Source organism: Poromitra crassiceps (assembly GCF_964638095.1).
Source record: "Poromitra crassiceps genome assembly, chromosome: 1".
Classification (NCBI taxonomy): domain Eukaryota; kingdom Metazoa; phylum Chordata; class Actinopteri; order Beryciformes; family Melamphaidae; genus Poromitra; species Poromitra crassiceps.
In genome coordinates, this window is record NC_139623.1 from 108135466 (window position 1) to 108161101 (window position 25636).

The 25636-nt window shown below is 44.1% G+C and overlaps 1 protein-coding gene across 1 annotated transcript in view; it reads left to right on the forward strand.

Moving 5' to 3' along the window:
- The window catches only part of plcl2 (phospholipase C like 2), an 85702-nt gene extending 63310 nt beyond the window's left edge, over window positions 1-22392 (forward strand). The window contains exons 5-6 of the mRNA XM_083650111.1: window positions 15960-16069; window positions 18598-22392. Of these exons, the coding sequence (XP_083506237.1) occupies window positions 15960-16069; window positions 18598-18804 (317 nt within the window). The 3' untranslated portion in view covers window positions 18805-22392. The remainder of the gene's footprint in view (window positions 1-15959; window positions 16070-18597) is intronic.
- Window positions 22393-25636: the final 3244 nt, after the last annotated feature.

Sequence of the window (25636 nt, forward strand, 5' to 3'; positions counted from 1 at the left end):
CAACCAACAGCTCTGCTGTTGCCAGGCAACTGCTTGTGCGCGTTCGAGTATGGTGCCCGCGTGTCAGCTCGTTCACACGCTGCCTGCAGTTACTCTAACGGTCACCGGCATCAGTAAGAGTGAGTATTGACGGAATGGGCCTTTAAGACGTTAAGACAATACATTTGTACAAACTGGAAAGTAGGGCTGTGCAATAAAATCGATACGGCAATATATCGCAATACTATTTTCCGCAATACTGTATCGATATTTCAGAAAAATATCGTGATATATCCCACATCCGTGTCTTCAGTGACACAATAAGAATACATTTTATTTCAGTGCGTTCAGTAAGACATAGTAGTTTTGACTAAATTTGTCCACTAAGTTGTCAATATAAAGTGATGTACATATTATTACACTACCTGGGTGGTACACAGCGTGTTGTATTTTTATCTCTATTTCTAAAATGTCAGTAAATTATGTACAGTATTGCAATATATCGCAATATGTATTGTATCGCAATGTATCGTGATACAATCGTATCGCGACCCATGTATCGTTCGTGATACATATCGTATCGTGAGATCCTTGCCAATACCCAGCCCTACTGGAAAGTGAATGTTTCAATGAAATGCCTTTTCTTTTCTTGATTCTGTACAAAGGTATATTATGATTTGTTGTGTGGCCATCTTGGCTATCTTGGTTATTAAATATCATATAGTGTCTTGTAAGCCCATAAGGGCTGGGCACCCTAAGGTGCATGACACTTAAAATAAAAATATCAATCAATCAATCATGTATGAGTCTGGACAGACATGGATATAGACGGCAACTTGTTGGCGGAGGCATACAACCGTGAGGCGGTTATTTCTAGTTGGCAATGAATTCCATCTAACCATAGAAGGCCAATTTATCACCGAGTATACCTGCTGGAAGTGCTAAGTGAGGGGGGAAGGGAAGAATGACAGGCCATCATTACCAAGGCTCAGCTTTATTTGTTTCCAGATGACTTATAAAATATGAATGGACTGTTGTCTTGGCACATCAGAGAGGAGGAGGTCTGTGTCTTTCAACCAAAGAGCACAACCTAAATCAAAGGCTTTGCAGCGTTGTTTCCTTTTAGTATTCAGTTCAAACACCTTCCAGTCGTGAACCATTAGCACCTCCCCCAGCGACTTGGCGTGGAGAGGTGCACAAGCGAACTTAATGGCCTCAGAAGAGACAACAGAAGCCTCTGCTTGGATCTGTACTGCAGGGAGCTGGATTTTGGCTGTTTCCTGTTTGGTTCATGTGCAAAACAGCAATGAACTACAGCAAAAATAGCAATAGAAATGGGTGTGTTTATTGCCTTCATATTGACCATGTTTCCTCTATACAGCCTTCAGCCATCGTCAACTCTTTCTTTCACCTTTTTGTTCCTCAGTATTTGCTTTTTGAGACGAGCATCTCCGGCATTACATGACATTATATGACCTGAGGTCATTTAGCAGACACTTGTTCAAAGCAACTTAGAATAAGTACATTTTGTCAACCGTATTCAGACTGACTGCATATCACAGCCTTCTATACAGTAGGAATAAGAAGCATTTGTGGAATCTTCATTTATTTTATTAAGAGTAGACAGGGAAGATTGTTACATGATTGATCGGTTAGTTAGGTCATGCCATTGTTTCTGGCTGTACGCTAGGGACAAAAACATGTCCATTGTTCTGTATTACTTGTGTTCTATTTCTAATCGATTTTGCTGTACAGTACAATTGCAGGGTGTCATTTTGTGGACACTTTCATCCAAAGTGCCTCACGGTGCCACGAGGGCAAATGTAAATAAACTGAACACAACCTTTAAAGGGGCCATATTATGCATTTCTTAATTTTGTACCATATACAGTATATGTTGTTACAATCTTGGATGGTCATACTAAACATGGGCTAAGCTTCAAATAAATAGGTGAAGGTGTTTTAATGTTACCCCCATGAACCCCCCCTCCCGCCCATGAACTCTCGTAGACGAGAGGACATGAATTTGTGCGAGAGCCATAGTTCTAGTGACGTCAGGTAGGACTTGTTACCCTGGAAACAAAGCGTTGCCGCCGGCCGGCGCGCACGCCCTAGCCCCCACCCTTCCCTGTGTTGACATTGCTCCAGTACACTGCCTAGGACATGTACACTACCGACCGACAGTAGCGCTGCTAGTTTCCACTCGTCTCTGCTCACTCGTATCTGCCTTTCACTTTATTTGTGTTTATCTTTTTTTGTTTCATATGCCAGCAAAGCACCAGGATGCATCTGTGCTCTTGTAAGCTTTCAGACTTTCGCCGGTGTATGGAGAAGGATTATGGACCAGGTACGCTAGATGTAAATATCGTGAAACTAAAAGTCAGGCAGTATATCCGATGATATCACAGCGGCCGGAAAAGTTCAAGGGACATTCCGTAAGGATCAACCAATTACCGATGTTTTCTCTGCATACCTTTGCTGTCGAGGTGAGAAATAAGATACATTTGTGTGACTCAGTGCTAGCATTAGCGTGTAGCCACGGACTTGGTACCCAAGATGGCGGCACCTAGTGCAAGACTACACCGTGACGTAACTGCAAGGCATCTATAGTTTGACATGTCCCTGCTTGGCAAGCCATTGCTCCCTAATGATGTCACTCAGTATCGTGACACTACTGATCATGTCATCAATATGTCACATCACTGCTCCATAATGTCCCTAGGAGGCTGATGACATCACAGTGGGGCAATTGCATAACATTTGCTCAGGTCAACTGCTGACTTACAGGTGACTACACTTTTGTACACAAGATGGATTAGCCCAGGTCAACTACTGACCTCCAGGTGACCACACTATTTTACATGAGGTGGATTCACCCAGATCGATTACTGACCTCCAGGTGCATTATGAGCAAAGTCGGCAATAGAAAAACAGGGAAGGGTGATGGTGATGATGTCACAATGCCCTAAAATGGCCTGCGAAGGCCTAAAAACAAAATATCACTGTAGTACCCACCGTGGGCGGATTAAAAAAAAGAAAATCCTGGAGCAACAAATATGTCATTGTGCCAAATTTCAGGTCTCTGTGATGTAACAACTCACGGGAATTTGCGTTGCGGCTGATGAGGAAAAAAAAAAAATCTGAGCAAAATCAATAGGGGTTAGCCCCTTCGGGGCTTGAACCCCTAATAATAATAGAAAAGTATCCAAACTGCTTTGTGTAGTAATTACATTCTTTCCCATTTCAGCATCAGTTATGTTCAGCTCTAGGACACAATATAACACTCCATTTACTGCAATGCGTTGTGCATCACAGGATCTGATGTCACTATCCGTATCTAATGAACAATGTGTTCTGGACCTCTTCCAAGAGTCTTCTTGTCAGAGTGAAGCATTCTGTTAAATAGAATACTGGTATACAAGTAACAACAGTCTAAACACTCAGTGGACCAAACCCGTTTCAAAAAGTTCTGCCAGACGCTTGGCAGAGCTTTTGGTGACAAAGAGCCATTATATCTAATTAACTAGAATCAGTTGGAGTAAATTCAACAGCCAACAATTGCAAACTAGGACACAACAGATGGCAAACTGATACATTTGAACATTGATTTATTTTCCATCTTGAGCTGACATAATTTTATCACAGTGGTGTGGGTGTTTGTGTTTGTGTGTCTCAGTGTGTGTGTCCAGGCATGTGTGTATGGCCCTTCACACTTGTCTGTTGGATAGAAAGTGGGTCAATACAAACTATTCACCCTTTACAGCAAGCGGCAGCAGCAACAGCTATTATAGTTGTGAATAATCCATCAAACCAGCTCAGACAGGGCCTGCTTTCCCCTTAAGAAAGTATCAATGAACAAACTCAGGTGTTTGCATCTGAAACATGGACATTCATTATTTCCTGACACCTAGGTTCCAATTAGTATTCATGGCAGTTGGATGGGTGAACAGACTTATCAGTACAGAAATGATCAAGATCAGTACAGAAATGTTCCTAAATGCCAACTGCAACATGATGGCATATTCTGTATCTTCTGGAGGATCGCTGTGGTGCCATCTTGCAGAATACAAGGGAAAGAGTTTGTGTTATAGATGTTAAAGGAGAATTCCTGTTTTTTACACCCCAGGCCTTATTTCCAGCTTAAATATGTTTTACTCACCCACATAACTTTGGTTTCATTCTGATCCCCATACTTCAGCTGTGAACTCTTCAAGATCAAAGATCTGTCAGCCATTAGAGCAGTGCATTAGCAGAATGTGTTATAGTATACCGGTATATACTGTACAGTGAGTTGACTGCTTTTCCTCAGTGATCCACTTCTGATGGGGGTCTATTGATGACATTCTGATGTTGTGCGATACATTGACCATAGCGCTACCGTGTGAATGTACATGGTAACCTGTCTCACTGATAGCCCTGGTAAAAAAACATCCTGATAACGTGATCTCACATTCTGTTTCACTCTAGGTATCAGTCGATTTCAGTGGGCGGGAGTTCTTGCCTTGACAGACAACTCCTTCAGCCAATCAGCGTCGCCAAATCCACTCAGAAGAAAGCCAAAAATGTATTTTCTGCTGAGAAACACTGCTGGCACATACTCTTGTTCCTGATTAATTGTCTACTAATGTTACCATCACCACTCGTTGCTTCTGGAGATGCCAGCGATGTCCCTCATTGGCCCGTTACGTTCTAATTTCCGCAAGTCGCTAGGGGCAGGTAGATGTCCAGACTGATTGGTCGAGTGAAACAGAAATGTGAGTTCAAGTGATCTTGATGGTTTTACCAGGCTATCTCACAGATACTTTGATACGACTGGATAGTGTCTCATGTTGGTAAGATCCATCCAAGCCTGATGCGTCTTGTCAGGTCATTCTGTTCTTACCTGCCACTCTATACTGTACATGTAGGTCTATTAGCCTATTTCACATTACACCCAAAGCAGCCATTTTGTGTCTAAAATGCAGGAAGTAACAGTATAAAAATGAGATGGCATTCACTGACATAAATTGCATGTTTCCCTGCAGTGGAGGAACAGCCAGCTGGATCTTCTTTCTTTTACTTGCTGCATTTTAGACACACAATGGCTGATTTGAGTGGGATGTGAAATAGGCATATTTATTACAGGCTGTCGAAGACGATAGCATCGCTCTATTATGTACATGTAGCTCTATTACAGGCTGTCAAAAACAAGAGCATCACTCTACTGTACATGTAGGTCTATTACAGACTGTCAAAAACAAGAGCATCACTCTACTGTACATGTAGGTCTATTACAGACTGTCAAAGACAAGAGCATCACTCTACTGTACATGTAGGTCTATTACAGACTGTCAAAGACAAGAGCATCACTCTGTACTGTACATGTAGGTCTATTACAGACTGTCAAAGACAAGAGCATCACTCTGTACTGTACATGTAGGTTTATTACAGACTGTCAAAGACAAGAGCATCAATGTACTGTACATGTAGGTCTATTACAGACTGTCAAAGACAAGAGCATCACTCTGTACTGTACATGTAGGTCTATTACAGGCTGTCAAAAACAAGAGCATCACTCTACTGTACATGTAGGTCTATTACAGACTGTCAAAGACAAGAGCATCACTCTGTACTGTACATGTAGGTCTATTACAGACTGTCAAAGACAAGAGCATCACTCTGTACTGTACATGTAGGTCTATTACAGACTGTCAAAGACAAGAGCATCACTCTACTGTACATGTAGGTCTATTACAGACTGTCAAAGACAAGAGCATCACTCTACTGTACATGTAGGTCTATTACAGACTGTCAAAGACAAGAGCATCACTCTACTGTACATGTAGGTCTATTACAGACTGTCAAAGACAAGAGCATCACTCTACTGTACATGTAGGTCTATTACAGACTGTCAAAGACAAGAGCATCACTCTGTACTGTACATGTAGGTCTATTACAGACTGTCAAAGACAAGAGCATCACTCTACTGTACATGTAGGTCTATTACAGACTGTCAAAGACAAGAGCATCACTCTACTGTACATGTAGGTCTATTACAGACTGTCAAAGACAAGAGCATCACTCTACTGTACATGTAGGTCTATTACAGACTGTCAAAGACAAGAGCATCACTCTGTACTGTACATGTAGGTCTATTACAGGCTGTCAAAGACAAGAGCATCAGCCTTCACTGTACATGTAGGTCTCTTACAGACTGTCAAAGACAAGAGCATCAGCCTTCACTGTACATGTAGGTCTATTACAGACTGTCAAAGACAAGAGCATCAGCCTTCACTATACGGCAGACGTGTTTGTCTTCTCAGAGAGAACAATCTAAAATGTCTTGGTAAAACTGACGTTTCCCCTCTGCCTGCCAGACTCTTAACATGTTGCTAGGCAACCTCTGCTGTGAGTGAACTGTGTGTGTGGAAGCTGTACACTGTCTACAGCACAGTCATGCTTCACTTGTTACACTCTAGTCACAGAACAGCCACCTGAGGGCGAGGAAAGGAATCATTTGGATATTGAATTTATTTAGGTATTTTTTCCCTACACTGCATCACATCAAACGGCACACAGAGAACAGGAATGGCAAAGAGGCATGTGTCATTTAGCAGCAGCGGCGTGCATGCCTGGTCCACTGACGAAAAATCTGTCAGATCCGTCACTAACCAAGCATATTAATGGCCGTTCTGCCCTTTTAATCTTGTTAAAGTGTTAATTGATGAAGGTTGTGCACATTGGCTCCTAAGGGCCGACGCCGGACCTCTGTCCTCAGCAACGCCGGCCCAGCCTCATAGCATGAGCTCTCTCTTTCACACATGAAGGGTCTGTCTCGCGTGCCGTGCATGCTGCATTACCATGAGCTCTCTCTTTCACACATGAAGGGTCTGTCTCGCGTGCCGTGCATGCTGCATTACCATGAGCTCTCTCTTTCACACATGAAGGGTCTGTCTCACATAGGGCTGGGCGATTAATCGAATTTTAATCATGATTACGATTTGGGCTGTCCACGATTATGAAAACAAGATAATCGACATAAAACGATTTTGCGGCTCTTGTCACTCTCGTTCTGTCTTGTTATAAATAAAGCGCACCCCTTCCTTTGCTCGGCCCCTCCCCCAAAGCCCAAAGCACACCGTTTCGTTTCAGCTCGAGTTGTGAATGCCTTGTCATGTGAAGAGCCACGGCACGTTTCTCCTCCCCGCTTATTTCCGTGGTAGCACAAGAATAAGATGACAGAAGTCACAGAAAGAGAGGCGCTGGTCGAGAAGAGAGGTAAAACAACGTATGTGGGGTGGAAACACTGTGGTTTCGCCAAGTTTAAAGGTCCTTACACATCAAGAGCGATGCGAATATACAGCACGGAATTGCGATGCGAGTTTTGACCCACCTGTCAAGATATGCGCGGTTGTGGCTGCACCCCGCAACACGACCTCTCCCTCTTTGTTTAATCACTTGAAATCCACTCACAAAGTGGTCTATGACCAAGCAATAAACGCTAAACGAACAAAAAGACAAAGCCCCATCTAGTTACTCCTGCCACCGCAACACAGTCGTCGATTCAGGACACTCTTTACAATGCGACAGCATATTCAACAGCTAACGACCTCACAGATAAACATTAACAATAGCCTATTATGAACCTAAACGTAAGTCGCTTTGGATAAAAGCATCTGCCAAATGAGTAATTTAATGTAATGTAAACAAACGTTACTCAATAGCGTTCTCATTTGGTTAGTTTTGATGAAATATGAACACTAATTTGCTGTCGGCAACATATGTCCCGACTGTTTTCATTCCACTTAATTAAACAACGGTAAATAAATACCATTTTCACTGATTGATCACAGATACTGTGTACACGTCATTTTCTGTGACACTATTTTGGCTAGTGTGAGGTTTAAGGACTACTAGTTCAGGGGCCAGTTGCACCAACTGGTCTTAACTATGCCTGGTCGTAACTCCTACGTCGGTCTTAGTTAAGACCAGTCTTTATAGTGGATTTACGCCTGTTGCACCAACAGGGCTTACGTCTGGTCTACTATGCCGGTGGTAGCAATGCGCGTCCATGTGAATTGCCGGGGAATGCCCCCTGATTGGCCCAAAAATGTGCCTCGCGCCATCACTGTGCCACTACGCTCTAATATACAGTCTATGGCCACTACTGTATGTGCGTCACTACACCCTCCCTCCTCCCACCCTCTCTCCTCCTGTGGAAGCTCCGGGGGAAAATGGCGGCGATTGAGTGCCAGGCAGGCTGAATGAAATTGAATGTAACGTTCCCAATTCTATGTATTAAATTCTAAAAAACGACCCTCAACATTTGGGAAGGCTAAGCCACACAACTAGTTCGTTATAATCGCACGTCATGCTTCGAAGGTGACTTGACGACGATGAGGACGGTGAGGACTCAATCACAGCAGGTCTCCGCTGATAGACTTCCCACGGAGATCTCTTACAGGCACAGGCACTTTACGCCTCCTCCTGACCAGACGTAATATTTACGACCGGTCTTAGTGAGAAAAAGGCGTAGCTGTTAGGTCGTAAAGTTACGACCGGCTTAGCTTAAGACCAGTCGTAAGACCAGTTGGTGCAACTGGCCCCAGATGTTTACCAACATATTGAATGTAGATTAATAGTTGCAGTTGGTTGTGGCAGTTCACTGCAACATAGTAGGCCTACTACTGTATATTTATTTTATTTTTAAATCTTTGCACTTTTATTATTTATTTTCACTTATTTATTTATTTTCAATTATATCTCAAATCCAAAGACATCCAATGTTAAAAAGAAAAGCCATTGTCAATGTTCAGTAAATGCATGATGTTCTCAATGTCAATGAGTAATCGTGTTAAATAATCGTGATCTCTATATCAATCAAAAATAATCGTTATTATGATTTTTGCCATAATCGAGCAGCCCTAGTCTCACGTGCATGCTGCATTACCATGAGCTCTCTCTCTTTCACACATGAAGGGTCTGTCTCACGTGCATGCTGCATTACCATGAGCTCTCTCTTTCACACATGAAGGGTCTGTCTCACGTGCATGCTGCATTACCATGAGCTCTCTCTTTCACACATGAAGGGTCTGTGTCACGTGCATGCTGCATTACCATGAGCTCTCTCTCTTTCACACATGAAGGGTCTGTCTCACGTGCATGCTGCATTACCATGAGCTCTCTCTTTCACACATGAAGGGTCTGTCTCACGTGCATGCTGCATTACCATGAGCTCTCTCTTTCACACATGAAGGGTCTGTCTCACGTGCATGCTGCATTACCATGAGCTCTCTCTCTTTCACACATGAAGGGTCTGTCTCACGTGCATGCTGCATTACCATGAGCTCTCTCTCTTTCACACATGAAGGGTCTGTCTCACGTGCATGCTGCATTACCATGAGCTCTCTCTCTTTCACACATGAAGGGTCTGTCTCACGTGCATGCTGCATTACCATGAGCTCTCTCTTTCACACATGAAGGGTCTGTCTCACGTGCATGCTGCATTACCATGAGCTCTCTCTTTCACACATGAAGGGTCTGTCTCACGTGCATGCTGCATACCATGAGCTCTCTCTCTTTCACACATGAAGGGTCTGTCTCACGTGCATGTTGCATTACCATGAGCTCTCTCTTTCACACATGAAGGGTCTGTCTCACGTGCATGTTGCATTACCATGAGCTCTCTCTTTCACACATGAAGGGTCTGTCTCACGTGCATGCTGCATTACCATGAGCTCTCTCTCTTTCACACATGAAGGGTCTGTCTCGAGTGCATGCTGCATTACCATGAGCTCTCTCTTTCACACATGAAGGGTCTGTCTCACGTGCATGCTGCATTACCATGAGCTCTCTCTCTTTCACACATGAAGGGTCTGTCTCGAGTGCATGCTGCATTACCATGAGCTCTCTCTTTCACACATGAAGGGTCTGTGTCACGTGCATGCTGCATTACCATGAGCTCTCTCTTTCACACATGAAGGGTCTGTGTCACGTGCATGCTGCATTACCATGAGCTCTCTCTCTTTCACACATGAAGGGTCTGTGTCACGTGCATGCTGCATTACCATGAGCTCTCTCTCTTTCACACATGAAGGGTCTGTCTCACGTGCATGCTGCATTACCATGAGCTCTCTCTTTCACACATGAAGGGTCTGTCTCACGTGCATGCTGCATTACCATGAGCTCTCTCTTTCACACATGAAGGGTCTGTCTCACGTGCATGCTGCATTACCATGAGCTCTCTCTCTTTCACACATGAAGGGTCTGTCTCACGTGCATGCTGCATTACCATGAGCTCTCTCTCTTTCACACATGAAGGGTCTGTCTCACGTGCATGCTGCATTACCATGAGCTCTCTCTCTTTCACACATGAAGGGTCTGTCTCACGTGCATGCTGCATTACCATGAGCTCTCTCTTTCACACATGAAGGGTCTGTCTCACGTGCATGCTGCATTACCATGAGCTCTCTCTTTCACACATGAAGGGTCTGTCTCACGTGCATGCTGCATACCATGAGCTCTCTCTCTTTCACACATGAAGGGTCTGTCTCACGTGCATGTTGCATTACCATGAGCTCTCTCTTTCACACATGAAGGGTCTGTCTCACGTGCATGTTGCATTACCATGAGCTCTCTCTTTCACACATGAAGGGTCTGTCTCACGTGCATGCTGCATTACCATGAGCTCTCTCTCTTTCACACATGAAGGGTCTGTCTCGAGTGCATGCTGCATTACCATGAGCTCTCTCTTTCACACATGAAGGGTCTGTCTCACGTGCATGCTGCATTACCATGAGCTCTCTCTCTTTCACACATGAAGGGTCTGTCTCGAGTGCATGCTGCATTACCATGAGCTCTCTCTTTCACACATGAAGGGTCTGTGTCACGTGCATGCTGCATTACCATGAGCTCTCTCTTTCACACATGAAGGGTCTGTGTCACGTGCATGCTGCATTACCATGAGCTCTCTCTCTTTCACACATGAAGGGTCTGTGTCACGTGCATGCTGCATTACCATGAGCTCTCTCTCTTTCACACATGAAGGGTCTGTCTCACGTGCATGCTGCATTACCATGAGCTCTCTCTTTCACACATGAAGGGTCTGTCTCACGTGCATGCTGCATTACCATGAGCTCTCTCTTTCACACATGAAGGGTCTGTCTCACGTGCATGCTGCATTACCATGAGCTCTCTCTCTTTCACACATGAAGGGTCTGTCTCACGTGCATGCTGCATTACCATGAGCTCTCTCTCTTTCACACATGAAGGGTCTGTCTCACGTGCATGCTGCATTACCATGAGCTCTCTCTCTTTCACACATGAAGGGTCTGTCTCACGTGCATGCTGCATTACCATGAGCTCTCTCTTTCACACATGAAGGGTCTGTCTCACGTGCATGCTGCATTACCATGAGCTCTCTCTTTCACACATGAAGGGTCTGTCTCACGTGCATGCTGCATACCATGAGCTCTCTCTCTTTCACACATGAAGGGTCTGTCTCACGTGCATGTTGCATTACCATGAGCTCTCTCTTTCACACATGAAGGGTCTGTCTCACGTGCATGTTGCATTACCATGAGCTCTCTCTTTCACACATGAAGGGTCTGTCTCACGTGCATGCTGCATTACCATGAGCTCTCTCTCTTTCACACATGAAGGGTCTGTCTCGAGTGCATGCTGCATTACCATGAGCTCTCTCTTTCACACATGAAGGGTCTGTCTCACGTGCATGCTGCATTACCATGAGCTCTCTCTCTTTCACACATGAAGGGTCTGTCTCGAGTGCATGCTGCATTACCATGAGCTCTCTCTTTCACACATGAAGGGTCTGTGTCACGTGCATGCTGCATTACCATGAGCTCTCTCTTTCACACATGAAGGGTCTGTGTCACGTGCATGCTGCATTACCATGAGCTCTCTCTCTTTCACACATGAAGGGTCTGTCTCACGTGCATGCTGCATTACCATGAGCTCTCTCTTTCACACATGAAGGGTCTGTCTCACGTGCATGCTGCATTACCATGAGCTCTCTCTTTCACACATGAAGGGTCTGTCTCACGTGCATGCTGCATTACCATGAGCTCTCTCTTTCACACATGAAGGGTCTGTCTCACGTGCATGCTGCATTACCATGAGCTCTCTCTCTTTCACACATGAAGGGTCTGTCTCACGTGCATGCTGCATTACCATGAGCTCTCTCTTTCACACATGAAGGGTCTGTCTCACGTGCATGCTGCATTACCATGAGCTCTCTCTTTCACACATGAAGGGTCTGTCTCACGTGCATGCTGCATTACCATGAGCTTTCTCTTTCACACATGAAGGGTCTGTCTCACGTGCATGCTGCATTACCATGAGCTCTCTCTTTCACACATGAAGGGTCTGTCTCACGTGCATGCTGCATTACCATGAGCTCTCTCTTTCATACATGAAGGGTCTGTCTCGAGTGCATGCTGCATTACCATGAGCCATACCATAAATGACGTCACATCCGTTTGGTTAGCGTTCCATTTGCAGAAAACTTGAGCTGGGAAGTTCACTGTTCATTGGTCAGATCCAGTCGCTAGCCAGGCTAGCAATAACAATTGACAACATGGCATTTCGCGGCATTTTGCGCATACAAACACTGCAGCCTCATGTCCACACATTAGGCAGTGCTGTGTGTACAGGTGATTTAATGAGACACAAACAAAACAGAAGTGCTAAAGAATATTACTACGATTATCACTACTAGGGGTCCACCGATCACGTTTTTTGCCACCGATCACCGATTGCCTATGGGAAATATCTGCCCAACCGATCATCGACCGATCACCGATTACCGATATCTAAACTCCTCAAAAAAAAAAAAGTTTGGAAACGTTATTTCGGTCGATTATTTCTCCCCTTTAATAATACCAATTGCCATTGTATTTTATATCGTTGGAAAGCCTGATTAGTGATGGGGCTTTTTTTTTATAAAAAAAAAGAATAATATAAAAAGATATCGGCAATCAGCCGAAATATCGGCAATCAGCCGATCGCATATTTGAGGTCAAAATCGGCCGATACAGATTGCTTGCCGATCGATCGGTGCACCCCTAATTACTACTGTTGTTGCGCGGCGCAGCCATCTTGGATTTTTGAGGTCGGGGCTGCTGAGGCTCCTACGAGTTTTGAAATGGGAAATACCAGCTCTAATGACGTCACCGTCCCAGCTCATGACCTTTGAAGTCGTAAGATTACCAGTCCCCAGTTATAAAGGAATGCACGACTAGACTCAGTCATGCAAAGCAGAAAAAAAGAGGAGTGTGGGGGGGGGAGGGGCTTAGGGAGAGGCAGAGGAGGAGAAGAGGAAGTGGGAAAGGCGGGACAAATCGATCCTCTGTTCGCTGCCTTGATGCTAATTCACAGTGAAAGAACGTCATGTCTGTCTGTCTACCCTGCTCCTCTCCTCTTCCTTTCTCTAGCTTTCTCTGTTTCTTTCCCCTCTGCCTCTCTCATCCTGTCTCTCTATGCTTCCTTCAATCCTGCTTTTTGTTCATTTCCTCTCTCCCTTTAATGATCTTGCTTTTTCTCATTCTCTTTCTTTGAAGAAGATTTTCACTCCGTCTCTCCTTATCTCAGTGGATCTTTGGGATGTGATACTTTACCCTCTACTTCACTCCCAGATCACGACTTTAAGCCTATGAATGTGAAGCGGGGCGTTGCTGAAAAAGGGGCATACGTGCTCTCCTATTGCTCAAACTATTGCTGGATTAGAAGCATGTTGACAAGGACCGCAACAAACATGAAGGATTAGAAGCATGTTGACAAGGACCGCAACAAACATGAATGCATCATTGTGGAATGTGAATCAAAATTGGAGACACACTTGCTACACAGGATGTATCCTCCATGTTTTATTAGCAAGCATGTAGCTGCCGCTTGTTGAAAGACAATCCATTTGGTTAGATTTCCTGCTGCCGTCACTGTGACAGGATTTTATTATTTATTTATTTTTCATTTCAATCCGCCTTGCACAAAAAAGTGAGAAATGACATTTTAACAATGTGACGGTACGTGCTAACAGGAGTCCATGCGTGTCTGCAAAGATGAGTTGTCTCCAAAATGTGTTGAGAAATATGCAACTGGCATCAAGGCCATCTGTCGCTACTCATGACAGATGAAAGACCCGCAACAAAGACTAGTGCGGGTCAGTATCTCAGTAGTCTCATCTCCCAGACAATTGGAAATCTCTGCCTACCAACCGTCTGGGAACTTCTCGTCAAAAATAGTAGTTTGAACGGTGACTGGTGACAATGGCCGCTAACAAACCTACGCCCCTCTGTCAAGTTACCGGAAATGACACACTCCCCCATTATCCTCCATAGTGAAGCAAACTGGAGATACAGAGAATTACTTTGTAAACATTTAAAATGGATGACCCGTGCAACGTTAGATTATTTGATTCTGTTTTCTCCGTTTACAAGCACACGACTTCTGCATGTTACCGGCTCTTCTGCATGAAGGGGCGCCCTAAAGACTCTGAATTGGTGCTGCCTAGGGATGCACATTTTCCACAAATTCCAGAATCGATCATTGGTAACGTTAACGATCAATCAATCGAGTAATTGTAATTAAAAATATAACATTTTTCCAAACAATACCAAATGCGTTTTTTCCTCAATAAAACCTTCATTTATACAGCAGCAACATATTGTGTATTTCTCACAGTATTGCATAGCATAGCCTATGCTGAAACATATAAAAACGTAGAGTCATAACTTTTAGACATGTTAACATTTGCCCAGAATCTGCGCCGCGGCCGCTGCCTAGGTCCAACAGGTGCTCACTCACCGCAGATTGTTTATTTTTTCTGCTCGCCGTGCGTCACAGCTCTTAAACGCTGATGCCGAGTTGCGCAGCTCCAGTCCACGTTGAGACTAGGATCCAGGCAATTTATCCGAATGAACATTGTTCAAGTGATTGTTGTTGTAGGCGTACACTAGTCTCTTAAAACAGACTGTCTCATCTACATCCGGCGAATGCAGCTACGTACAGTCTGTACGTTACACCCCCAGAACATGCACAAGGAAGTTGGGAAAAAACCTTCAGACTGGAAGGAAGTTTGACGGAATCCGACCAATCACGACACGTGTGTCCACGAAAAAAAATTCTGATTGGACTAATGAGCGGAAGACCCGCCTTAAAAATTCTGATTGGACTAATGAGCGGAAGACCCGCCTTTCTGCTTCCCACTCTGGCTGTCGCATGCTTCTCCCCCACGAATTACAGACGGTATGGCGGAAGCATTTGAAAATTGCGGAAGCCAACTCGTCTGTTCTAAGAGACTAGGTGTACACTGAATCGCAGATAGGCATCATGTCTTTTTCTATAACCCCGCAGATCGATTGGGTTATTTTTTCTGCTCACCGTGCGTCACAACTCTTCCTCTTCATCGCTGAGCTGATCACCATGCTCCAGGTTTGAGGAAGAGGATCCAGCCAATTTATCCGAATGAACACTGTTCAAGTGATAGAACATTGATGTCGTCGTGTTGTAGCTGTACACCGATTCACAGTATTTACATACGGCAGTATCTCCTCCTTTCTTATGACTTGTCTGAAAAGGGCTATAGTGATGTAGCGGAGTGTCCGGGTCCGCCTATTACTTACACTTTGTTAATAAAACGATAAACGAGAGAGTCAGGCTGTAACATAATACGCTTCCACATTTATTCTCAGACAGCTAACGCTAGCTGTAAAGACAAGTCACCTAGCAATCTGGTTTTGGCCAGTACACTCGTCAACAACAAGCTTCACTCTTCTTCCCCACACTTCCTGTTCTTCATACTACACCCCTGTACTTGGGGAAGAGCATGAGATGTTGACAGTGCATGCCAGGGTCTTTGCTCTGTCTCCTGGCAGCAGCAGCAGGCCTGCAGCACCCAGTCACATCTCCTGGACTCTTCACAAATCACCATGGACGGCAGGCATGGAAACTGACCTGACGCTTGTTCTTGTCTCTGTCCCTCCTAGCGATGGAATTCCACGAGAACCTCCATGACTTGGCCGTGAAGGAAGGCTTAAAGGGCAGGAAGCTGCACAAGGCGGTGGAGAGCTTTACGTGGAACATCACCATACTCAAGGTGAGGAGACACTAGACAAAAAGTTTGGACACATCCGATTGAATGTTCTGTGTTTTTCATGATCTTCAAGCCATTTTGATGTAAAGGTTTACTGTATGCTTAAATGCTTGAAGTGTGTTTCTTAGACAAATATAAACGCTGAAGTTAATGCCCGTGTATGAATTCCATTCCAAAGCCTTTGCCTTTCCATCAAGGCAAAGCTACTTAAAAAAAATAGATGGTCACTTTTTTGGTCACTGCATAATTTCATTTGTGATGTTTCATAGTTTTGATGTTTTTGCTATTATTCTAAAATGTGGAAAATGATAAAAATGCAGAAGAATTGTGTGTCCAAACTTTTGACTGGTAGTGTACTGTGCTATGCTGATGCATGACACAATTATTTGGGGAGCACTCAGTCACCATATTACACACGTATTATGATGATGATGATGATTATTATTACACACAAATTGTATTTGGCATAATGTTTATTATTTCAGCAGAACAGACAATGAAAGCATATGATACAAAACACAGCATAAACTAACAAATGAATAGTTATAGCTGTAAGGTTCAGGATAAATGAAGACAACAGCTTCAAAATGTTTTATTGAGTTTCTGTAATAGAGTTAAACTGAACACCAAAAAAGAGAGTAGATAATGAAACCAATCCGCTGTTTGTATGCAGAAGGAAATGTCATTAAAAAGTGAGGAGATTTTTCAATTTAAGCACTAGTGCTCACTAGTCTAAGCCACTCTTCACCTAATGTATTTACCGTGCCTTTCATTTCAACCTCCAATGCCAAGACAAGGGCTAATTATTGATGAATGACCTTCTGCATATTTATTTGTGGTATTTGCGCGTGTTAATTAAAATTACCTCATGAGCAGCTCAGCTATAATTCATACATTCCCCAGGCAATTTAGTTGAGCCAGGCAAGTGTGTGGCACCGCTGCGTAATTCATTGTGCACTGCATTTTCTCTCTGTTGCTAATCTGGAGTTGGGTCTTACTGCCCAGCTGCACTATACAGTCAGCTTATTATTTCAATAGACTCAAAGGAGGTATAACTCAGCATAAAAACGGTTTCTCACAAAAAGTTGACCCCTCACAGTAATTTCTCCTATATGATGCCACTCTGAACTAGGTCTGCACGATATTGGAAAAAACTGACGTTCCAATTTTTTTCTGCGATATATATATATAGTGTTTTTGTTTTTTGTTTTTTTACAAGCAAACAAACAAACAAAAAAGAACACACACATTGCGAAGATGATGCTGAAAGGATATTATTGTGCTGCCCTACTCTCAATGATCTTCTAGCTTTCTTTTCTCTCGCTCTCATGTCATGACAGCACAGAGCTGAGACACTCATGCAGCTCACACATCACACCTGCTCTGAGAGCCCAGGCGCATATATATAGTGTGTGTGTGTGTGTGTATATATCTATCTATATATATATATATATATATATATATATATATATATATTAGGGCTGTCAATCGATTAAAGTATTTAATCGCGATTAATCGCATGATTGTCCATAGTTAATCACGATTAATCGAATTTTTTTAATCTGTTCTAAATCTACCTTAAACCGAGGTAGGCTACCTTAAACCTGAGAGCTTTGTGCAAAGATGCACTGTTGTATTAATATGGGTAGCTATTATCATTACTATGGGTAAGTATTTGGCCATTGGTAATATTGTTATTATTGCTACTAGTTACTGGGAATACACATCTCTCAGGCTGCACTGTGAAGTTAATTGGTGCTATCCTCTACATCTCTCCAGCCACAGACAGGAGAAGCTGCGTGCATGCTCTCTCCCCTGTCTCTCTTTCTCGCTTTCTCTCTCGGTATCTCTCTCGCGTTCCCGTTCTCCGTCGGTCTCTCTCTCTGGTCTGCTCGCCCTCCCTCTCTCACTGTCTGTCTCGCTCGCTTTCTCTGCCTCTCTCCCCCCCCCCCCCCCCCCCCCCCGCTCCCTCTCTCTCTCACCCAAAATGCAGGACATCTTTCTCAATTTGAAGCTGAACTTGCCAATATACCCATTGCCTTCCTCCTTTTCTGCTCACGGAGCTTTGTTTCTGCTGGCTATCAACGTTACTGCTTCCTGATTTCCCAAACTACGGGTCGGACCAAGGCTCAAACTTCAAAGAAAGTGCATGCGTTAATCACGCGTTAAAAAACAATAGTGCCATTAAAAGGAATTTGAGTTAACGCGCGATTAACACGTTAACACTGACAGCCCTAATATATATATATGTCATCTATATCTACTAATTCCAGGATTCTCTCTGTGTGTGTGGGTGTCCTTCGCATATCTCGAGAACCGTTCATCCGATCGACTTCACCCTTGGTGGGCGTATTGCTGGGGACACCCACAGACGTGCAGTGTCGGAATTAGTGCAATTTTGGACATGGACACATTCAATATTAATAAACTAGCAGCGGGGCGAACAGTGCTCTGTGCAGCACTGCACTAGTGCTGTGTACAGTATACATGATTGATTGATCATTACACTTTGATCTTTCTTCATGGCACAGGGCCAGGCGGACCTGCTGAAGCATGCCAGGAGTGAAGTGCAGGAGAACCTGAAGCAGATCCACTACGCTGCGCTCACCTGCAACCTGTGCAAGGGCAGCGTGACGGGCGGCTCCTTGGGCTCCGAGTCCAGGAGCCGCCGCAGCCTGGGGGCTATCCCTGAGAAGGCCACCGGGGAGGACGACCTCACTGACGACGACAACAACTGAACACACATGTTCCCGCTGTGGCCCTCTGCTGGCCCCCGGGCATGTTGACCCACCCCATCCCTGCCTCCCAAGACCCAGAGCTCCCCACTCCACCACACAGTGTCCTTACCCTGGCATTATTACTCCATACACACACCAGTGTTTTCCACATTCCTTAGTGTACATTCCTCTATCCCAAGCACAATTATAACCTTTCCCAGAGTCTTGCCTAGGAGGCATCATTGAAAAGCCACTGCTGATTCAAGGGCAAACACAAACTTCCCAAAACTCTGGTCCCAGTCCCACACAAGGGCGAACTTCCCAAACCTTTGGTCCCGGTACCACAAGGATAAACTTCCAAACCTTCCAAACCTCTGATGAATTAAACTCTCCTCAAAAGTAACTCCCATTACTTTGATTTCCTGGAAAACGGAGCATCTTTCATGGTGATCTTATGCTGCATCAGTAGGGGTAAATATAGATTCCAACCAATAAAACATCACAGATTTTTCTACAATCCCGCCCCTCCCATCACATCAAACTGCCTTTCTCTCCTTGACTCATATTCCATTGGTTCAGACTTTTTAATGATACATCAAATCAAGGGAGTAAAGACATTGTTTCATGGGGTCTTTCTCAACACAGCCCTATCTTCATCCAGTCCCACAGCAGTGGAGTATCTTCATCCAGTCCCAGAGCAGTGGAGTCTCTTCATCCAGTCCCAGAGCAGTGGAGTCTCTTCATCCAGTCCCAGAGCAGTGGAGTCTCTTCATCCAGTGCCAGAGCAGTGGAGTCTCTTCATCCAGTCCCAGAGCAGTGGAGTCTCTTCATCCAGTCCCAGAGCAGTGGAGTCTCTTCATCCAGTCCCAGAGCAGTGGAGTCTCTTCATCCAGTCCCACAGCAGTGGAGTCTCTTCATCCAGTCCCAGAGCAGTGGAGTCTCTTCATCCAGTGCCAGAGCAGTGGAGTCTCTTCATCCAGTCCCAGAGCAGTGGAGTCTCTTCATCCAGTGCCAGAGCAGTGGAGTCTCTTCATCCAGTGCCAGAGCAGTGGAGTCTCTTCATCCAGTCCCACAGCAGTGGACTGTTGCCCTCGCTCGTTCTTCCAACCCCGTCTTTCAGTTTGTGGGTGAGCTGGGCGGGCCAAGTGAACTACTAGCAGACCCAGGACTTTTTAAGGCATTGATCTAGTGTTAAGAGACAGCGCTCTTCAAACTTAGTGGACCAGGGTGCCCCAGGAGACAAAAAAAAGCCCTTGGATCGGTTAAAGGATTTCGTAAAGTAAAAATTCTTAAAGCACAATTTTACAAAAGGGTTTCTTGTCCAGTGAGAAACTGAGATATGAATGTAATAGGAAAGAGAGAGTGATTTGGAAGGAGATCATGCAAGGAAGGTAAGAAACTGAAAAGAAAAATGAAAGAATGAGAGAAAAGAGCTGTTTACAATAACAAACTTGTTCATGTTCTTGTGTGCCAAAATAGTATAATATACTATGTGTATATATGGAGTTTCCTGTTACTTTTTTCTGCAAAGTGCATCATTTTATTATTGTATACTTGGAAATAAGATTTATTTTATAAAGGACATGGTGTGTCCATGGGGCGAAAATGTTTTTGTCTGTACAGATCTGATATTGGGGGTGTCACTAAAAAGTGACCTTTGAACTTTCCCACCAGAGAGTTCCTTTGTTGACGCAGAGGGACAAATTAGAGAATGTAACTTTCGGTGAGTCGTGCAAACTGTGGCCCAAGTCTCAATAATCTCAACCAGCAACTGCTTGAGAATGAATCACACATGTTGATAACATGCACAGTGAGCTTGGAAACAATTTGGACAGTGATGCATTTTCATGTGTTTTTGCTCTGTACATGTCACGGCTTCACTTTCCAGTATTTAACAAAAAATATATTGCACTTTTTGGACATGGTCCTCCTATTTCTGCGTGCCAAAAGAGATTGGGCAACTCATACTGTGAATGCAAGGCTTTTCCACATTTTACCAAAACTCCTTAGTGACCTTTTAGAATCTTCAACCCATACAAGGAGCCAGAGATGTGATATCTTTCAGGTGTGCTCCCAACCCATTCCACTAATTCAACCAGTATGGCTGGTTTGATATCCCTTTCCCTTGTTTACGTGCAATCATTTTGGTTGCATTATTTTTGCTGAATTTGAGATCCCTACGTGGTACGTCTGGATTGCAGACTCAGAAAGGGAGACTGTGGTTTCAATTTTAACTGCTCAATTTTAGCTGTTGAATCACATGTTGAATCACACATTTGTTTTCCTGTCCAATAGTTAGGAGCTTCGCTGTGTTATGTCTTGCTATTTGTCACTGTTAAATACCAAGTGCAGACTTGAAGTACTTTCAATTACAGTATTTAAAGAATTTGTGTATGAACCTGTCTGGAGAAGCACTGTGCAGGAACCTTTTTGGCAAGTGAAATGTCTCCCAGACAAGTCAAATGAGTCACAGAATATAGATCGCTCAGGTCTGGTAGCCCGGCTGAGAGAGATATTGAGTCTGGAGTAATAATAGCTTCTCGACAAACCATTACACGATCCACATTTACTGTGCCTCATTACTGCTACTCAAGTCCATCAAATGGAGAAGTAGGAAGTGAGAAAAGACATTCTTACTGTCTCACAACCTGCATTTCCGCACATTGCTTCACTAGTTCTCCTGCTTCCTCTTTATTATATAGTCCAAATCTCAGAATGATCGGGAGGAAAAAGCTGAATGTAAATTATCTTTATGGCATTTCTCTTTATATGAAAAGATAAAGTCCGCACACTGAGGCTCCATCAATGGTTTTTTATTTGCAACGTTTCGATCTTCACAGGATCTTTGTCAAGCAAAGATTGCTTGACATATAGTTACCTTTTGTCCAGCACCTGTACGTTCTTTGGATGTGCGCATAATTGTCTTTTTTCACATTTCTCTTTATATGACCACCTACAGTAGTAGGTGCAGAAACGTAATGATCTTGATGGCATTTCTCTTTATATGACAACCGATATATTGTGACATCCCTACCACCGACATGCAGAAACTTTCAACTGACCAAAAGAAAAATCCAAGAAAAACTTGGATTCAACTTGCAATCATTAGAGCAGCAGATGCTCTAATCATTGAATGCTTATGCCAAAACCCATTAGTCTGTTGTGGCCTTGAAAAAATAATCTGTCATAATTGAGGCCAAGTCTTGCCTGATTTTTAACCTCAAAATCTTCGTGGACTTCATGGATGTTACATGGCCTTTGGCGAGGTTTTCATGACCAGAAATCAATTACTTTACACTGTTGAATTTCCACGCAAAAAAAATCCTCTCTTGATCCAGAGCAATACCCCATTGGAACTGGAGGTTCCAAGCATTTATTTGTGTACCTTGTCTGCTGTTTGTCTTTCTCCATGCTGAAACCCTTGCTTTGAACAGCACGTCTCGCAGGTTGCACGACTCGCCACCAGTGTTTTAGCTGGACCCACGCTGGGGCAAACCAAATTCTGAATTTCAGTGCTGTGACATTCGTTGTATTTATAACTGTTATATGAGGAGGAAAAAAGAAAACAACTTCGAACTGTGCTCCCATTTTTGTCTCTTATCTGTCAAGTCCACGAAACCCTCTGAATAAACTATGTTTAATAGTTTAGATTGTGTCTGTTGTGCTGTGTTAAAGTCGGGGTTCACGCAAGCATGGAAAAGTATGGAATTTGCTTTTAGTATTTTCCAGGTTGTTTGTACAATCCCTGCATCTGTCATGGGCTTCAGAAATATTCACATGATACCGGCACTGATGCTTCTTTAACATCAGTAGTTTGAACACTGATAGAAATAAGCTGGTGAAGGGGACTGGCCAGTCTGTGGCCCTACCTCAGTGAGATAAACAGCTGCTTTGTATTAGTTCACTGGTTCAAGTCCCACCGGTCTCACTCTACGTTTTCAAATCAGATGTCAAAGCCCAAACTGAGAAATATATAGACGGGTCCCATAGACAGGCTAGATGTGTTTCGTGTTTTCGTATGGAAGCTTTACGCCTGGCGGCCACATGCACTTTTGGCGGTTACCCGGTTACCACAAGATCATTTCAATTCACTCTTTCCTCTGGCTGTCACCGTTCAAAACTAACTGAGGCTCTAGTCTCGGTTTCCAGACGTTTGGTGAGCAGCGCCACCTAACCACCAAACGTCTGGGAATTTACTGTTCCAAATCTGGTTCATTGAGCCCGGCGAGAATGGCCGGCAGCAGACACGCCTACATTTATTATTAGAATTTTATTTGGTAGCGGCAATAGTCATAGTTCCAATATAGAGCAAGACACTGATGTGCTGCAAAGAGAGTTTATACCTGTTGTTTATTTTACAATAATTTTTCCTACCCGGAAGTGGTCCGCTTGCTATTGTGAAGCGCTGTGAAGTCATCAGCCAATACATCCATGTCATCAGCAGGCTCTGTAACGTAGCCTCGGGAGTCGGGCTTATCGCTGGGGGAAAGCCCTCTAGCCGCCGGGGCCGGGTGAAACACGTCCTATTAACAGGTTATGTTTGTTTCTAAGTGATTAATATGTTTCTCCGCTAACGCGACAGCACCGGTTCTGCATGAGCGTCACTGCCCCCAGAAAGCAAGCCCGCCCAGAACAATCATGATTGGTTCTCCGATGCAAGGCTTCCAACAGCACCACCTAACGTTATGAAAAGATTTAAATAGCAATATTCTCAGTCTTACAGTAGTGAAATGGATTAAGACTGAGAGCTGAGTCTACTGAGGCTCAGGCATCCGGGTAGTGTAGCGGTAGATTCTGTGCCTAACAAACACGAGGGTCGCAGGTTCACACCCCTGTGTTACCTCCGGCTTGGTCGGGCGTCTATACAGGCACGATTGGCTGTGTCTGCGGGTAGGAAGCTGGATTAGGAGAATCAGAATCAGAAAAACTATTCATCCCGAGGGGAAATTGGGACATGCTACAGTTGCTCGTACCCAGGCTGGCATGGAAAAATATCAACATAAGCATCAAACATAAGAGACATAGGACTGTTCCATACAATGAAATAGAATAAAATTGAATAGAATACAATAGAAGTTACATAGCCTATGTACAGTGTCACAAAAATACAGGTATGTGCCTTCTCCATCAGGCATTCTCAAGTGAAATATCTGAGGCACCTACTATTTCCTTATATACCGCAGAGAGCGTATAGTAATAATAATAGTAGTAGTAATAATAATACAAGTCAGTAAAGTGAACAGTATCAGTGTGGATTATTGATTATTGCACAAATTGTAGTAATTAGCAGTTATTGCACATTGAGTTTTATTTATTTATCAGGTATACATTATCCAAGTTGGTTTGAGTTGTGGACGGGTGGAGTGAGTCCAAGGCTGTCTAATGACTGACTCAGAGTGTCTGGTGCTCTCAGGGAGAAGTTAAAGAGGCAGGAATGACTTCCTGAGAGCTCAGCTCCAGCCCCACGACGTCCTGGCCTTGCGCATCAGTTTGCTGAGTCTGTTGGTGTCCGCTGTTTGGGGCGGAAGGGAACTGGTGGCAATAGCGTGATCCTCAAGTCCAAGAATTGGTTCGCTCAACTCAGTAATAAATACTTTGGATACAACAAAACATGAAAAGTCCAATGGAACTGGCAGCACTCACAGGTTACGCTTCAAAGAGGATTTTAATCCGCACAGCAGCAGTACAACAGACGTGTTTCAGCCTGTGGCTTTCCTCAGTGTACTAATAGCGTGATCCTCCCACATGCTACGTCCTGCCGGTGAAATTCCCCGCTGTCAGGTGAAAAGAAGCGGCTGGCAACTGCGCATGTGTCGGCGGAAGCATGGTGCTAGTCTATGGCTCTCCACAGATCGGCAGAGGGGGTGCAGCGACCGGGGCAGCAGGGAAAAATTGGCCAATTACAATTGGGGAGAAAAAAGGTGGGGGGCGATCAGAAAAAAATGGCTGAGGCTCGAACCCAAAACCTCAATGGCATTAATCCAACTCTCTGAGCCACTGGAGCACACTTCTTAAGACTTTTCAGTCTTTTGTCTGGGTGTCCACTTTCAAAAGTCACTAACTCAGTGGGACTGAGGCTCGAACCCACAACCTCAAAACTGTTATGCAGCTGTCAAACTCTGTGAGCCACTCAGTCTCAAAAGGTCAAGTCATTGTCATAGCTTTTCAGTCTTCAGTTGATAAGTTCTTCAAAGTTCAAGCTTTCACTGAGGCTCAAACCCAAAACCTCCAAATTATTATTATTTAGATGGCTGTCATTGAGAGAAAGGGGTTGGCTCAGGAAATTACGTTAAGGGCTGGTATTTAATGAGCCGGGAAGCGGCGATTGATCTCTCTTGAAATCTACGTAGAAGAGGAGCCAGACAGTCGCTCGCTCGGAGTCCCCGTTTTGTCTTTCTTTTATGTCACGTTATTTACCAGTGTGTGTTTTGAGTTCTGTAACGCGTCTAAATGATCAGAAGTAGAGTTGCCGATCTCCACTCATCCTCAAGCGATTGAGCTTCCCGAGGAAGAGCGCCTCAACACTACACCTGGGCCGGATAGCTTCGCTAGGTGAGTCACACTTTCCATTCTCTTTGATGACAGCCATATTTCTTTCATGTTGCAGAGTTGCGGTGCCATTTGTTTGCCCCTAGACTTGAGCTTGTAACTGAACCTGTAATATTATTGTAATGATGAGATTCTTGCACCCCAAACTAATTTTGTCCAGGTCGCACCGGCAGCCTGGTCCGCCATTTGAGAATTCATTTCCAGTAGCAGTGGCAGTCTCTCCCTTCTCTGTAACAACCTGGTCATCACCGCCCCACCTCCACCTCTCTCCTCCCTCCTGGCTCCACAGTGCTGGAGTGACCCG